The following is a 16455-nucleotide window of genomic DNA, read 5'->3' as shown; positions in this document are numbered from 1 at the left end:
TCAGTTTGATTGACAGTCGCTTCACCCGCCTACCCGATGACGTCTAAACTCGTGCGTGATCGTGAAATAAGATGTGATTTGTCGGGGTCGTACAATTACAATTAGTCATTTGGCAGACGTTTTTACCCAAAGCGACGTACATATGAATTCACACACCGATGGTGCAGCATTGGGGGCAGTTTTGGGGTTCAGTATCTTGCCCAAGGATACTTCAGCATGTGGACTGCCGAGGTCAGGGATCGAACCACCGACCTCCTGATCGGTGGACGACCACTCTTCCTCCTAACATGTAGTCTTGCCAGTCACCCGACCAAGACGCTGTGATGGTTGGCTCTGACACAGTGGCCGTCGTTAAAGACGAAAACATTGTGCAGTCTGATCCCGGCTTTATAGAAGTTCCATGATATGAAACCTTCCCTTGATGAGGACATGGTGTCATCTCTTAGCAGTCTACTCTTTAAAGTGATTTTCCTGCTGGTTATTCTGGGGTACTGCAGTCACATGTGTCCAAGCCGGTGGTGAACTTTGCATGAGCTTTAGGAACAAACTGACACGAGTTATCAATAACTCCTACAGCCTGCCATGTTTTGGGGCTTTAGTTTTGTTGTTTCCTGGTTTGTGTTGAAAATTTTCCTCTGGTGTAATCTTTTGCTTTGCTTCCTGTGTTTTCTGTCTTTGTAATTGTTGGTTTGTGTCACCTGTCCCTCATGAGGCTGCCCTCCACAGTGTCTTTTCCTTCAGTTCATCTTGTACCGTGTGTGTCAGGCCGTCCAGCCCTGTCCAGTGTTTCCAGACTATCGCTTTGTTCTTCCTTGGACCTCGCTTGTTTTTGAACTTTTGGATTCTGCTCTTTTTGGATTCGTTTGCCTGTTTGAACTAATTTCGTTGGATCTGACCTTTGCCTGCCTAAACTTCCTGTAAGCCTTTTGTTCGACCACTTACTTCCTTGTGTCCCCCGTGTGAGACGTTCATTATTTTTGGACACGCCGAATCAATAATCTTTTCATGCTGAATTCTTCAGCACTTCTTAACCCCCTTTGTTTTGGGTGTGTGTGTGTCATTATTTATTTTTAATCCTCTGTCATTGTTATTAATTCATGTTTTGTCCTTTCAGCTCTTTTGTTTTTCCCTTGTAGTTTAAGGTCAGATCATTTCTTTTTAATATCAGCCACATTTCTGTCCTCCTGCCTCACCTCGTTCACTGCAGTGGACACACTGCATGTTTAGCTTTGCTTGTTAACCCTCTGACTGCCTGGCTTCAGTCTACCATTGCTGTGATCTCACTTCCTAAAAAGTTTGCTCTTCGTTTGCGGTCTATGGTTATTCCTGACTAAACCCTGCACTGCAGAATCATCCAATGTGAACAGAAATCCTGTCTCAGATCACAATGCTGGGGGCTACCAACAAGACCCTCACCATCAGTGGTGAATAAGCTGTATTGGATGGGCATGAGCAGAAAAAAATCAGACATAAGACTGGGAACCGAAAAAAGCAGCAGCTGCAGAGATGGCACAGAAAGCAGGCACGGCCTCACACTTCTCCGACCGGTCTAACGGCTGTCCAGGATCTGTAGGACGTACAGGAGCGCCATGCACACATTCACTTGTACAAACTAGAGTTGTCAAAACACTGTTTTTGTCCTCCGCTGCCAGCTAATGAGAGGGATGCAGGCATGAGCCACAGCCAGGCTCATTACTCCACAGAGCCACAGCTGTAATTGACTTCGACCAAAACATTCACTCCCCCCCCCAACCCCCACCCCCCCACCCCAAACAACAGAGAAGTCACTCTCCTCTGTTGTTGTTCCTTCGCTTTCATATTGCTTGTCAAGCCCCTCGACGCTCTGATCTTCATGTGCTACAAGCTCTCTCCTACACTTGGATGTTCCCCTTAAAGCTCATTTCAGCAGACAACAGAGAGAGAGAGAGAGACACTCGCCGCCATCCCCCGATCGCTAACCTCTCTCAAACGATGTACCTATCTCCGGTTGCCATAGTAACCAACCTTGACATGGCCCTAATCAAAGTCGACACTGAATAACAATAGTGCTGCTTTTCTCACAGTAATGGGTCGCTTGTCATCGTTTCAAGATGCTTCATTTCCACCCTGGAACAAAAGGTTGGTTTGTGTGTGGTGGTTTCCTGTGGCTGTGTGTGCCGAGCAATCGTGGCAGGATTTACAACCCCGATCCCAGAAAAGTTGGGATGCTGTGTTAAATATGAGTAAAAACAATGCAATCATTGACAGTGTTTATGAAGTGTTTCTGACGGCAGCTGGCTTGACTTGGCTTAGCTCTGGTAGCTGACATTAGCTAAAGTTAGTGCTTGTTTCAGCAGACCACTACCAGACCAGTATAACATCAATTAAAAGTTAATGTTAACCCAGTCTGGTTCTATGTGGAAAAACAATGGCAGATTGAAACATAACGTACTCAGGTGAACTCATGGAAGCCAATACTGCATGCAAGGTGGGTGGTCATGTCAGGGGCTTCAGCGGGGGCCTCGGGTCCAGAGGAGAGCCGCTTTCTCATTCATATGCAGATAATGTAAATCACACTCTCTGTCCCTCCCCCCTCGACCCCCTCCTCTCCACGCCAAAACCAAACTGAAAATAAATAAAATAACCTGACAGACATGACAAAAAAAATCTGAAGATTGTCATTGAAAATCATCAAAAATATCAACATTAAATGAAATCATTTTTAAAGTCTGTCAATACTTGTTTCAATGCCAATGAAACTTTTCCAGTACAAGTGGTTCGATGACAAAGTTTCCTTTTTCCGTGCCAAAATGTAAAGTCACTGCTCTATCCTCATAGAAATGACAGATACGATTAATCAATTATATAATCGTCGCTGATGAATTCTTCTGTCGATCGGCTTATCTTTTCAGCAAAAACACACACAGTTTTCATGCAGAGGGCTCCTTGGCTTTGGTCCTCCCTTACTAAGCACATTTGGGGGATATTGATCTGTGCAAAAAAAATAAATAAATAAATAAAAAAAAAGCTCTTATACAGCATATTTTTAGGACTTGCACTGTAGTGCTGTGGCAGTGATGGAGACCTGTGCTGAATAAGTAGTTAATCCAGGAGAAATGGTTTGCTGAGGTGGCTTTAAAAAGATGTTCAATAAAATAAAACACAAATACAAAGATGAAAACAGACAGAAAGAAATAACACACACACACACACACACACACACACACACATACAGTATATATAATGTTTTGGGTTATAGCAGATCCTTCACTTTCCTAATACAAACCAGAAAAAAAAGACATTTCATGTTTCTATGACAGACACACATGCTCCTGAAATCTAAAACTGAAATCCCAGAGGCGCTCACACTCCTGGAGCCACAGCTGAAACACGGCTCGTACAGAGATGTATCCTCCAGGGACAGAAACAGGCAGCGAGTCGGATCAAAAAGAGTGTCGATTATGAGAGGGTGGGTGGGGGATGAGGCAGGCTAACCAAGCTGAAGCGATGCCAAAAGAAACACTCTTGAGCTGCAGAGGAAGAGGAGTGAGCTGAAATATCAACCTGAGCGAGGAGCCGATGGCCCGGGGGGGTGGCGGGCCTCCTTCGTGCCTGAGCAAACACCCACAGATTCCCCGTCATCCCCTGCAGCTCCTGACTGAAATCAGCAGCAGTGTCCCTCTTACTCTCCTCTCCTTTCAGGTTTGCATGAATGCTTCCTCCTTTTCTTTTAAAGCAGATTTAAAAGCCCAAACAGCCAAAAAAAAAAAAAAAAAAAGGAAAGAAAGAAAAATCAACTTGTGAATTGAGAGAGAAAAAACAGCAACTCCCACAATCCATTCCAGCCCCAGGACAGTTTGAGATAAATGAGCGTTTAGTACTGTTCCCTTCAGCGAGACACAGCGAGGAAAAAACACACTGTTCTCTCCCCTAAAATCTGCAGTGTCATTCCAGTGCACCACAGCAAAGACAACAGGCAGGAAAAGGTGCGAAATGTGGCGAGGGCAGCCTCTATGGTACATTTTCTCAATCTGATAACACAGTAATGCAAACACTGTTAATTATGTAGTGATTCTAAAGAAAAACTACAACAGTGCCAACAGAGAGACTCAGTCCGAGTGAAGGTGAGGTTGAGACGCAGGACGATGTTTCCACAGATGACCCTCAGCGGTGGAGGGAGAGTAAGATCCCATCCTGTCTTTTCTGGAGGGTTCTGCCCTTAATAAACTCCCACTGAGGCTCCTCTAAAAGGCAGATGTGTTAGCCTGTCAGATCAATCAGTCCAGCACTTTGGTCTCCACTTCTCTGGCGCTCATATGCACACATGCAGGGACATGCATATACACACAAAGTCCTTGGAAAACGTCCAGGGATGAACGCTTTGGCTCGTCTCCCTCTGGCCAGTCCCATCTGTATTGATGAGGCAACGGGAGCAGCAGGACACCAGCACGAAATGCATCATGTGGGCGATTATCAATGAAAAATGACTTTAAGATTATGCTGCTGGACTCCAGGAGACAATGGCGACTACATTACAGGTGACAAATCCGATCACTGCTACACGCTGAGTGATTGTGTGTGTGTTTTCTAGCAGACAGCCAGTGACCTTTTGTACACTATTAACTGCTGTTAAAGACTTGACCCCCGACCTGGAGAGTGGCTCTTTCCACCAAATAGACAGATTTCATTGTTTTCCACTTCCTCCAGGAAACTAATGTATTTTTCGCTGTGGTTCAGACGACATAGAGAGCCGGAGTCTCGACATAGCCTGGAGGAAAGTGGCTTGTCCAACTTCCAGAAAAAGTGACCTCCTGGTGTGTACGGCCTCAGAGCGCCTTCTTTCTCCCGTATCGTTAATATCCACCAATGTCCCCTTTTCAATCTCTGCCCTCTGAAACTGCCTCTCCAACTTTTAGACGATTAACATTCACACAGCTGCTCAAAGTCTGTTTGAATTTTGGCGTTTAACCTGCGACGGTCTTGAGCTTGGTGAAAATTCGCCTTTGGTAAAAGCCTTAAAGACAGAACTTTGAAAGAAATGACAACATTACATCCTGTTTGAAAAGATTCCCCATCCCTGTCTAGACAGCGACACACTGTTGAGCCCGTTAGTGTTTGTGGCTGGATTTGTTTGTCAGTGTGATTTTTGAATGAGGTTTTCTTCCTTTTGGAACAAAACCCAGAACTTTTAAGTTCAGCTCTCAATTTTGGATTTTGTGCATGTGTGTGTGGTTGTGTGTGTGTGTGTGTGTGTGTGTGTGTGTGTGTGTGTGTGTGTGTGTGTGTGTGTGTGTCTTCAGACTAAAAGTTCCTGTCATGCTGAAAAGGCAAGCAGTGTTTATGATGGAGCTAAAACGCCTCTCAGATTTGTCCTCAGGCTCTTGATTTATCTTTCTTACTGTCTGATTAACCTCTGCTTTCAGCACAGTGTTGGGCTACTTCTGAGGGAGTGGGGGAGGAAGATAAAAGCAAAAAAATATGAAAGAAATGTTGTTACACGCTCTCTCTCCTTCCCCTGCTTCCTCTCACAGAGGTGTATCTGCAGCCTGTAGCCCCAGTCTTGATAAACACAAATAACCACCTTGTTGCTCGACTGTTTGTACGTCTCTGTGGTCTGCATTCAAACAGATAAAGAGGGACCAGGTATACGACCAATCTTTATGTCTACTCTGGCTCCATATAGACGAATAAATACGCGCAAGCACACATTTGCATTCTCCTGACATGCCCTCCCACATGTGTGCACACATAAAAGCACCATCCAACACAACAGAGTCGCTAATCATAGAACAAAGGGAGGCTCCAGTCAGCAGGCTTTCCCACTGATCAGCTATAGAAGGCAGCAGGGAGGGACGACAGTCAGCTTTGTTAAACCAGGAAGAAGTTACAGCTCAGTAGCAGGTAGAGGATAGAAGTCAAACACATCAACAAAGCTCCAGCCGTCTGTCTGATATCAGACCTACACAGTGACGACGGCCTGTTGCAGCACGCCACTGAAAAGCTCTTTATTTGTTTTTTAAAAAAGCACCTTCGCTCAGGTCAAAGCCAGGAGGAGGAAGCGGATATCTGTCCCTGGAAGCCAAAACTCTCCATTCAGTCCAAATAAAAGATGAATCTGCTTCATAAAGCTTCTCTTTCCTGTCGGATTTGACAAGAACACAATAGCAGAACGAATGATAACGCAGGTGTTGTACAGTAGCAGCACCTGTGACACCGTCATCGTGACAGAATAACTGAATCTGATGACAGACATTTGCCTCTGGTCATCTTCTGTCTCGCTGTTTCTCTCTCTCTGCTCTGGTTTCCCCTCCCTGCCTGCCAGCTCAGGTCAACCCTGTTGGCCTTTTCTATTCAACAGTCTGCAGGCAGACCTCCTGGCGGCCAGGTCGAGGCTGTTTGTAAAGAAGTGCAGCATCAAGCATTCTGTCAGACACGTCCCGAGCTACGGGTCAGGCCAGCACACAGGCGCACTACAAACAACGGCAGCCTGAGGACAGAAACGGTGGATTTATGAGAGAGATCTGTGATGTATGCACATGCAAACATGTTGCGAATTCAAAACGTTAAACAAAATTCCCCAAACACACGACCCCGTCTCTCTGTTTATCCTCCTCTGTCTCCCAAATGTATTTGCAGTGCTGAAAACGTCCGGAAAAACATACATACATCAAGCGCCTTCACTCTTCAAACATCAAAATGATGCATAATGGAGGCTGTTTGTGTTTGATGTATGTGCATCTGGGTGTGTCTGTATTCAAAGGCGTAATGTGCGTGCACACGTGTGTTTGGCCATTTTAAAGATCTCCTCCCGGCATGTTTTAAAATTCTTCTTCACCTGGCACTGATTAAACCCCTAATGAATCCTCCTGTTCATCAAAATTAAATATTTAGGTATTTTTTTCCATGAATAATTTCGTTCATGCCTTGAATTGACTTGGATGTAACTCTACACCTTTGCCTTCATTTAATATGTGCAGATCTAAGTGCACCTTCTCACCTTCGACTCTGCTCATCAAACACACAAACGGCGCTTTCTGCAGAAAGCCCTGAAGGAAAACCTCTACTTGAACTATTTTACTAACGTTCTCCTCACAGCTTACTGGGACGACCCTCATCACGACATGCTTTCTTCGCGAACAACCCCGAAGTCATGTAATATTTTCTGTGAAAATTATGAATATAGCCATCACCTAACTCGACAGCTCACTGAGTAACGTTTGCTCTAACTTTCTTCGTCAGCACCCCCGAGCCATATAAACAGTCCTGTAGGCATTTGACATGAAGCATCATGTAACTTGGCTGGCTGACTTTGGATGTGGTTGGTTGCAGATTTGTACAGTCAACAGATGAAACAGATGAAGGCTCACCTTTCTCCTTCTGTAATTTTTCAACTGAAAACGGTCTCTGCCATCAGCCTGAAAACAGTGAAACTTAGCCCGCAAAATACTGATGCACCTGGCTTCTCCTCTGACACGCCTCACTTCACCGATCTGAAAGTCCATTCTCATTGTATTTGCTCTCGAGGTTTTACGTTATCAAACCACGATTGGCTTCTATACTTGTCCTGATCTCACGAAACCCTGCTCGAACGTACACGTCGTCTCAGATTTAAGGTGAACTTCTCTCTTTCCTCCATCAGCAGATTAATGTGAAAACAGTCTTCTGGTGTCAAACTCAAACACAAACATCATTCTGCACAGTGAAGGTCAAACATCCACAAGTGGAGTAACCACAAGCAAAAGCAATAAGCGAGACACATTTTGGAGTGAAGGGTGACTTTAAGGTTACTTTTCAAAAGGTCACAAGTGAAATTTTCTTGATTTTTCGTGCTCAGACTGTAACTGTTGGGAGAATATAATGAACAACTGGCAGCCTGCGCCACGCGTTCAGTGAGACAAGAACAAACAACCCTGACCACCTCACTGTTGATCAGTCCTATGCTTCTGTAACATGTTGATGTCGACATGTAACACTTGCATCATCAGCTGATTCAACACATTTGCAAAGTGTGATGTTAGCAGGTGTTCAAACCAGGAATAGTGTTGAACGAAGCGCTGTTCGACGTGGTGTGAATGTGTTGCTTCGGGTACTGCTGAGAAGATGAGACACGATTCTTTTTAGGCTTATTAGACGGCACAATAGTACGCAGTATGAGAAGAAAGTCATCATGGCAATAACAGTTTGAGCTGAGCTGCAGTGACGACAATGCAAAAGTTGCTGCAGTTTCAGCCTGAGTGAAGCGCTAATTCTGCAAAGAATGCGTTACTTTTTTGTTTGTTTGTCTGACTTGAAGGAAAATTGTCTTCAGAGAACACAACATGAGACAGTGATGGGCACATCGTCGGAAATACATTTTTTTCTTTTGGATTTCACCATTGGCTGCTTTGTCCACCAGGCGCAGCACAATGACAGTTTTTCACCGAGGTTGCATCTTTGCTTCATTAGATAATATGTAGCAGAGAGCGGGGACAAAGAAGAAGGGGACGGTATGTAACAAAGGGACTTCTTAATCTTTTAAGACAGCGCACACCCGAGAAGCTCAGATCATCCTGTTACCAGCGTTGAACACGGATCACGAAACACCCCAAAATACCAAAAGTAGAAGTGCAGGAAAAAGATGAAGCAGAAAGTCTGGATGTGTCTCCAGCGTCTAACAGCAAAGCACGCTGAGACAGGGAATTAAGTGAAGTTGACAACTTGAAATATTAGAGCCTGTCTCGAAACACTCTGTACTGTATGTGTGTGTGTGTGTGTGTGTGTGTGTGTGTGAATTTAAATCATTACATTTTAGGGTGAAGACTGAGGATAGGGTTACAGGTAAGGTAAGGGTAGGGTAGGTATAGGGTTAGGAATAGGCACATAGTGGTTAGGGTTAGGGTTAGGTTAAGTCTCCAAGAAATGAATGTAAGTCTATGTAATGTCCCCACAAGTGATGAAAACCTCACCTGTGTGTGTGAGATGAAGTGGTAGCAAGGACAAACTGTTCTCTCCACCATTATGGTGCTCACTGGGAGCACTGGAGTGGGGGCAGGACGCACTGGAGGGTCCTCAGAGTAATGAGCAGCAGAAGGCTGAGTGCCTACTTACTTATTATGGAAAGGTGTGGCAGGAAAGTGAATTACAGCTGGTTTAGCGACACCTCGGGACAGACTGAGCGCTAAAACATCATGACATCATCGCACCATGTGACTCGCCTCAAACACAGTGAGTGGGGTCACTGGAGAGATGGTAGAAAACCACCAACAGGGCAAGTAAAAATGAAGGGAAACACCAGTCTGATGATTGACGGAGTCCATAATTAGTTAATCAATATGAGATTTAAGAGCAGCCATGAGTCCAGCTGGCAGTGGTCTGGTCTGAGAGCTGACCACACTCTCCATTTAATCTTAACTGACAAGATGAGTGAAGCGGCTGAGGAGCCACATCCTCTATTGACGGTGGGGAAGAAATGGCTGCATCAAAACAACAAGCTGCCCAGTGGAGAGTTATGAGTCAAGCTGCAGAATAATGCTTTTTGTCACACTGTTGCACTGGATGGTCTTCAAATCATAAGATGTGACGGCAGCTGCATCAAGTTTGTGATGCTGTTACGTAATGTACAGTTGTGACTTAAATATAACACCACAAAGACAAGCTACCTTCTTCAGTGGGTGGGATGTAAGAGGAGGATTTCCTCTGAGCTGCTTCTTCTACAACATTCATCTCTCCTGGTGTCCAGCCATGCAGGCAGTTTGGATTTTAAATTTGTACAGGTTTTACAATATCTAACTTTATACTGATGAAATAGTAATAATATGAAAACAGCTGAAAAGAGTCCTTAATAAACAGGACATTGTTACTGGAAAATAGCACTGAAAAGCGTCAATGCAACAATTCAGTGCTGCGAGTGCCACAAACAAATTTCCATTCACTTCTAATGAATGTGATGGTTTTGGGTGAATTAATTGTTAAATGATTCCCTCCATCCGAATGAATATCTCACACTGGTCTGAATTTGACCCCATCAGGGATTTTGATACAAAGACGTGCTGCATTATGAATGTCGGCAGCTTTTTACACACCTGCTGCACAATAACTTTTTTAATTGCAGCAGCATCTATTTTGCTAAAAAGCTGCAGCACCGGTAACTCACTGATTCTTCTCATTTGCATTACAAAATGTTTTCGTCACTGAGCATCAAAACCCGCTCACTCAATGTGTTTTACAAGCAGACAGTAAAACTTTGCCAATCACTGAGGAGGAATCAACTGGAAAGAAATGACTTCATTTAGAAAATCCTTGTGTTTCTAAACTCAATAACACACAACTGTTGGTTATTCGCGCACTTCATGACATGATTAGGACTTTGACTGGACCTGAAACTGTGACTCAGATAGATCATTATGTCAAATCATACAAACAAAAGCCGTATACAAAGCTTCACTCGCTTGACACTGTGGTGGAGGTATTGATCTGCACTGTGAAGGCAGAGAAAGGCTGCTGATTGGATCCAACTTCTCTTCTCCATTCACTTTGATGTAATGAGTCATGACTGACAGGAGCAAAAACCTTTTGTATGAACAGTGCGTCGGTATTCCTGACAACCACCAGATCCGTATTTACTTCATTCATATTCAGCACATGAAGCCTGTTCATCAAAACGAGGACGGTGTTCAACCAGACTGCACTTTGAAGTCTACCTGTACACGTGAGTGTCTGTGCGTGCTTGTGTCTTAAGACCTGGTGCCAGGATACTTCCTAAGCCTAATAAACCAGTTAATTAATGATGATGCACAGTCCCTTGCTGCAGAAGAGCAGAGACAGCAGAACAGAGCAACTGAGCAATTAGATCAAACATTTTCACCTCTTCCTCTTCATCTTCTAACAGAGCTGCTGCTCCCTATTCTTCACCAAGACCACTCAAGAAAGAACACAAGGCTCTCCTGCAACAACCAGATTAGACATGCCCAGAGTTTCCACTCTCCACTAAAATAAGTTCCTGTAAGAGCTTTAGCAGCACGTTGCTTTACAGAGGCAAACTGTTGATCTGCGTTTGCATCATCTTTTCTATTTTCCTGGCTTTACAGTCTCAAAGGAGCACAAAACACACAGGGAGACAAGCTTCAAGACAGAAATGTAAAAAAAAAAAAAAAAAAGAAAGAAAAGAAAAAGCTCTGGGAGGCTAAATGCTAATGCCAGCATGCTAACTGGCTGATGTTTAGCTGGTGCTTGCTGTAACATGTTCATGCTACAATTAGCCAATTTGCACTAAATGCACTGAGGCTGCTGGTAATGTCATTACTTTTGCAGGTATTTTGTCATAAACCAAAACTAAACCCAGTTTAGGAACAAAAAAAACAGACAAAACTTCGACCTGCTGGTGGCGCTAAACAAAATGTTGGAGGAACACTACAGTCTGTAGGATTCATCCTCTAGCAAACATGATTTTTAAAGAAAATGTCATGGTAATTCACAGGACCAGCTGACAGACCGACACCCCCAGAGGAGCTAGCATAGTTAAAACTCACAACAACCCCCCTACAAAACACCTTGGAGCCCTCTGTTCAAACACACACACACACAAACACACACCCGGGCAGATTAGTGCAGAATTTGCTGACGGCTGGTGCTGGAAATGCCGCCTCCAAACAAACACCAAGAATACCGTCTTAAGCCGTTTTTGTTATGGCACAGTCTGTAGATTTGGGATGTTGGGAGTGTTACTTTTAGAGAGGCTGTACACAAAATCCACATTCATCTTCTAACATACAACCAGGAGAGCGGGGGAGGAAAGCGCCTCCGCCAGCCAGGCGAGTTGCAGTTTACATCCATGTCTGTCCAGACTCGCATGTAGTGAAGGCTTTGATTAAAAGGTATTAACATGTATGATTCCAGTGAATAGTTTCCACTTAGGGACTGCTTTAACAGAGCACAGAGGACTGATGAGAGCTTCATCACATGGTGCACTACAATCATCTGAAGCTCAATATCAGCAGAACCAATGAGCTTGTGGTGGACTACAATACTTCTACTGTTTTCACACATACATCTTCAACCCAGCAGCAAAGAACTAAATACAATCAGCACACACCCAAGATCAGTGTCGCCAATTCAGTATCTGACCAAATGTGAAATACGGTCACAGTGGTCACAATCTCACCTTCTGTTCCTGAGTTAAGGTGTTGAATAATGGCCAGAAAACAAACATCATGATGTCACAGTGAAGTTGACCTTTGACCCTTTGGATAGAAACTGTAATCACTCCCTTATTTTATCCGATCAGACATTTGAGTGAAATTTTGTTGGCCAAAAATGTGTTTAGCGAGCTCTCAGTGACCTTTGACCACCAAATTCTAAACAGTTCATCCTTGAGTCTGAGTGGACGTTTGTGCCGGACAGGTGTTCGTGAGATATCGCGTTCAAAAGAATGACGTGTATGGACAGGCGGACAACCCAACAATAACGTCTCTGACCAGGGCTGCAGCCAGTGTGGAGAGATAAAAAAAGACAAGTAAATCCTTGTCTGGAGCACCGGTGAGGAGAGGAGAGGAAATGTCAGAGTCATACGGAGAAAAAGACACAAGCATCAAAATCTAATCTGAATTTTGATGTCTGCAATAACTCCTCCTGAGGGATTTACATATTCACATATTTTGTCTACAGTGTCTTTTTTCTGCCTGACAGGAAAAGAGACGGAAAAAAGAGACACGGTGTACGTGTGTTTGGACACTTGGATCAGTTCAGAGTTTAATTCGTGGAGATGCGAGGTGAACCGTAATTTGTTCTGCATGTCAGCTGCTGACAGCTGCAGCGGCCCTTCCACTCACTCAGCCATGTCGCCTCAGTTATTGGCCAAAAAGCCGGCAGGGTGACGTGATTCACCGCCATCAGGTAGCCCTGCTGGTAATCTGGCCTGAACGGAGCAGAGTGGAGGCCGCTGCATGCCTGTAGGCCTCGTGCAGTCTGCAGTTATGGCTCTGCGTCAGCTTTTGTCACCAAAATCACATCTCAGGAAGTGACTGCGGCTGGCTGCCTCTCCGCTCAGCTACAGAGCTACAGCAGGGGTGTGGGATGATTACAAGCCGTGGGTTAGGCGCGAGAAAGAGCGAGATATTTGTGGGATTAATCTCCGCTGGCCCACACACGATTTAGGATAACACAAAACGGGGAGACAGATCCATATGCACAGCACTGAGGTGGGATATATTTGGTGCTTCAGAGCATTTGTGTGTGCATGTGTGCAGGAGGAAGAGGAGGGACAGCCAGGCTGGGTTCATCAGTGATTGCTCTGTGTAGGAAATAGAGATTACGCCTTCTCTCGCTGTGACCGTGATGAAATCCCACAATACCAGTCATCACACAGAGATCCTTAATGACGTCCCACAGTGGCCACACACGCAGACACCTCCAGAGCACATACACATATATAACCATACACACACACACACACACACACACACAAGTGCAGACAGGTTGAGGATTTGTTGTGAGTCTCCTCATTAGCTGGGGTTCACAAACATGGCAGGAAGCTCAATATCAAGGCTTCAGGGTTCAGTTTAAACTACATTTACATGCAGGAAGAATCACGATGTGGAGAAGCTGAGAGTCATCAGCTGTCTGCAGGATATCAAAGGGTCATATGAACAATTTAACCCGAAAAAGATCGCAGCCTGAATGTGGATACGCTGCACCAAAGCATTTCTAGATATTCAGGATAATGGCCTCCTTTCACCACCATGAGGACTGTTAAGCGCTTGCACACTCACATATTGAGCCAGAGACAAACAACACTTCTCTAAAATTAGGAATAGATTAGCTCTACAGAGTCTGAAAGCTATACAAGGCAAGCTTTTGTGTGCAAATACACATCTTATTAGACTAAATCACAGCGCAGAAAAGCATCCTATTCCACCTAATTGAGTCGCTTTTGATTCGTCTTATTTACACAAAGCCAAGCAGCTCCTAAACACTTTCCCGTGAAAACAGATGCTGCACTTTCTGCTATTATTATGAGCTGACATTCAAGGCCGCATGTAAAACCTGAGTCAAGGTGTCGGAGCGCTGGAAAATATATTTTTCATGCCAGTAGTTTTAAATAAAAGCCCTAAAGGCTAATTCTGTGATCATTTTAAATGTGTCTAACAGTGTTTTCTGCACTTCAGAGCTCTCAGCTTTACAAAAAGTGACATCCACTGACTGATTGCTTGTCTCAACCGCATTACCTGGGTTTTGGCCCCACTGTGGCTTTCAGGACTTATTTCCCCTGAACCCTTACCTGCTCTTGCCTTACTTTATATAGACAGGGTCGATATCACCAACATGAGATATTCTGTGTGGAGGTTGAAGGTGAAGCCATATTGTCTCATGAGAAACAGCTTAGAGTCTCACATGAAGCAGAATTGAACCCCGAGCCAAAGATCTGTGTTCACAGTTACTTTCAGGTACGTTATCTTTAGCTATAGAATCAGGCTGGATCATGGTCCACCTGAAGAAAAAGGTGTTGATCTCATCTAACAAATATTTCTCACCTCCAGCTGTGTGCTCTGAACTTGTTTGAGAATAACACAATAAATGAAAAAAACTAACAAAACGTGCACAGTTGGTGCTTCCCTGAGTCTGAGTGTCACTGGGTTTTGGTGCACAAAGATAACAGAAGGTAAGATGCAGTTCAACAACAGGCTGACAGGCCTGAGTTTGTCAAATCAGCTCGAGGCACCGATCAAGAATGTGCATTGACCTTTGCTCTCTGACCCCTGTGGTGACTTACTGTTCCCCTGTAACTACACACTCCCCCCCCCCCCCCCCCCCACACACACACACAGGCCCTTACACATGTCCTCTCTCTCGCCCCTCGTTTTCTCTCTCTCTCCCTCTCACTCACACACACACACACACGCACACACACACACAGATGGCCCCTGTGCCACAGACCTCCCCTCACCCCTGCACTCTGCCACACCGCCTCTATAATTAATGGACTCGGGGTCTCTGGCAGGAAATCGGGGAAGTGTGCGTTCATAAATATTTACACAAACCACCATGAAAATTTCACATGAAAAACAACGTCTTTACAACGATTCTCCCAAACACATCCCACTCTGCACAGAGGGAAGAGCACCGCACAGTATCTTCCTAAATGTGTGTGTGTGTGTGTGTGTGTGTGTGTGTGTGTGTGTGTGTGTGTGTGTGTGTGTGACTGTGCATGTGTGTGTGGCATCACTGATTACCACAGAGGCTTTACATCCTGACAACTAATTGCCTAAGACTGGCTCTGTCCTCCAAAAGACAAAAAAAAGAGAAAAAGAAAAAGGAAAAAAAAAGCTGAATTTATTTCTGTCATGGCAGCAGCACACCAATTAGTTTAGCTCTCAACCTGTGACTAAAACTGGACATCTTAGAAATCCAAAAATCACTGAAATAAGTTGGAATATTCCTTCAGTACAGAGTCTACAGTCACCTATCCGCATTTGCGCATTTGTATAACATTTGGTGACAAATATTCTTGTTTTCTAGATGCCAAATAAAGCAACAATAAATAATATTCCCATCTTTTCACTGTTTTCAGGCTTCTGCATCATCTTTCTTTTTCTTTAGGAGCTGGAAACTTGCATCCCTGATTCATGCCAGCAGACACGGCACAAGCAGCGTTGTGTAAGTGTTGTACTCACAGAGAAACCTGCCCAGAAGGGACAAGAGTGCCGGACTCTGGGTGATGTGGTGAGAGCCAGAGCCGCGAAGCTGACGGCCAGTATGAGACTCCCCAGGACCATCTGAGAGACTCCCAGAGCCAGCATGATCCTCGTCCGGGTGCGATACTCCCTTAGTCGGGACAGGCTGCGGGACAGCGAGGCCGGGCTCAGGGACCCCGGGCCGCCGATGCCGCTGCCGCCGCCGCCGCGGGGCAGCGCGTTCACCGGCATTGTCACTGAAGGGTAGGACGAATACAGCAGTACCAATAAAGCACAAGAACATCCACGAACAGCAGAGTTGCTGTGTTTCAGCCGGTGGTGCGAAGGTAAACGGTGCGAGTCGAGCTCAGTGTCCGCTGTGGACGATTTCCATCAATTAAGACGCTTCGGAGTCGCTCCAATTAGAGCTGCGCTGCGGCGGATGGGAGGAGAAAGGTGAGAAAAGAGCGGACTGGACGAGGCACCAGATGCTTACCATAACACACAGAAAGTGGGAATATGTTCAAGTCGAAATATACCGCTGGAGTTCTGTGCGACCGTTCCGGCAAAGAGCCCATTCCTCAAGTCCAAACGCACAGAAAGGCGAAAAGAAAAAAAAAAAACGCATCATCCTGCTGTCAGCCAGCTTTGCACCATTGTCATGCTGTCATGCTCGCCCCTGCAGGCTCTCAAACAACTCAAAAGCGAGACCCGGGATAAGATGCGTGTTTAAAAAAAAAAAAAGAAAAAAAAATCCTGCACTCCGCGAAGATTAAACGTGCACAGTTTATTCACACTGATTTTTAGGTTTTTTTTCTGCGTCTGAACG

At 44.9% G+C, this 16455-nt stretch overlaps 1 protein-coding gene across 2 annotated transcripts in view; it reads right to left on the bottom strand.

Moving 5' to 3' along the window:
• fam189a1 (family with sequence similarity 189 member A1) overlaps window positions 1–16009 on the bottom strand; it is an 83074-nt gene extending 67065 nt beyond the window's left edge. The window contains exon 1 of one of the 2 annotated variants that reach the window (XM_076729412.1): window positions 15627–16009. In XM_076729412.1, the coding sequence (XP_076585527.1) occupies window positions 15627–15878 (252 nt within the window). In that variant the 5' untranslated portion in view covers window positions 15879–16009. The remainder of the gene's footprint in view (window positions 1–15626) is intronic. The other variant, XM_076729404.1, reaches the window with a different exon arrangement.
• Window positions 16010–16455: the final 446 nt, after the last annotated feature.

This window comes from Chaetodon auriga, chromosome 1, assembly GCF_051107435.1.
Source record: "Chaetodon auriga isolate fChaAug3 chromosome 1, fChaAug3.hap1, whole genome shotgun sequence".
NCBI classification, from domain to species: Eukaryota; Metazoa; Chordata; class Actinopteri; order Chaetodontiformes; family Chaetodontidae; genus Chaetodon; species Chaetodon auriga.
This window is presented reverse-complemented; position numbering and strand designations above follow the sequence as displayed.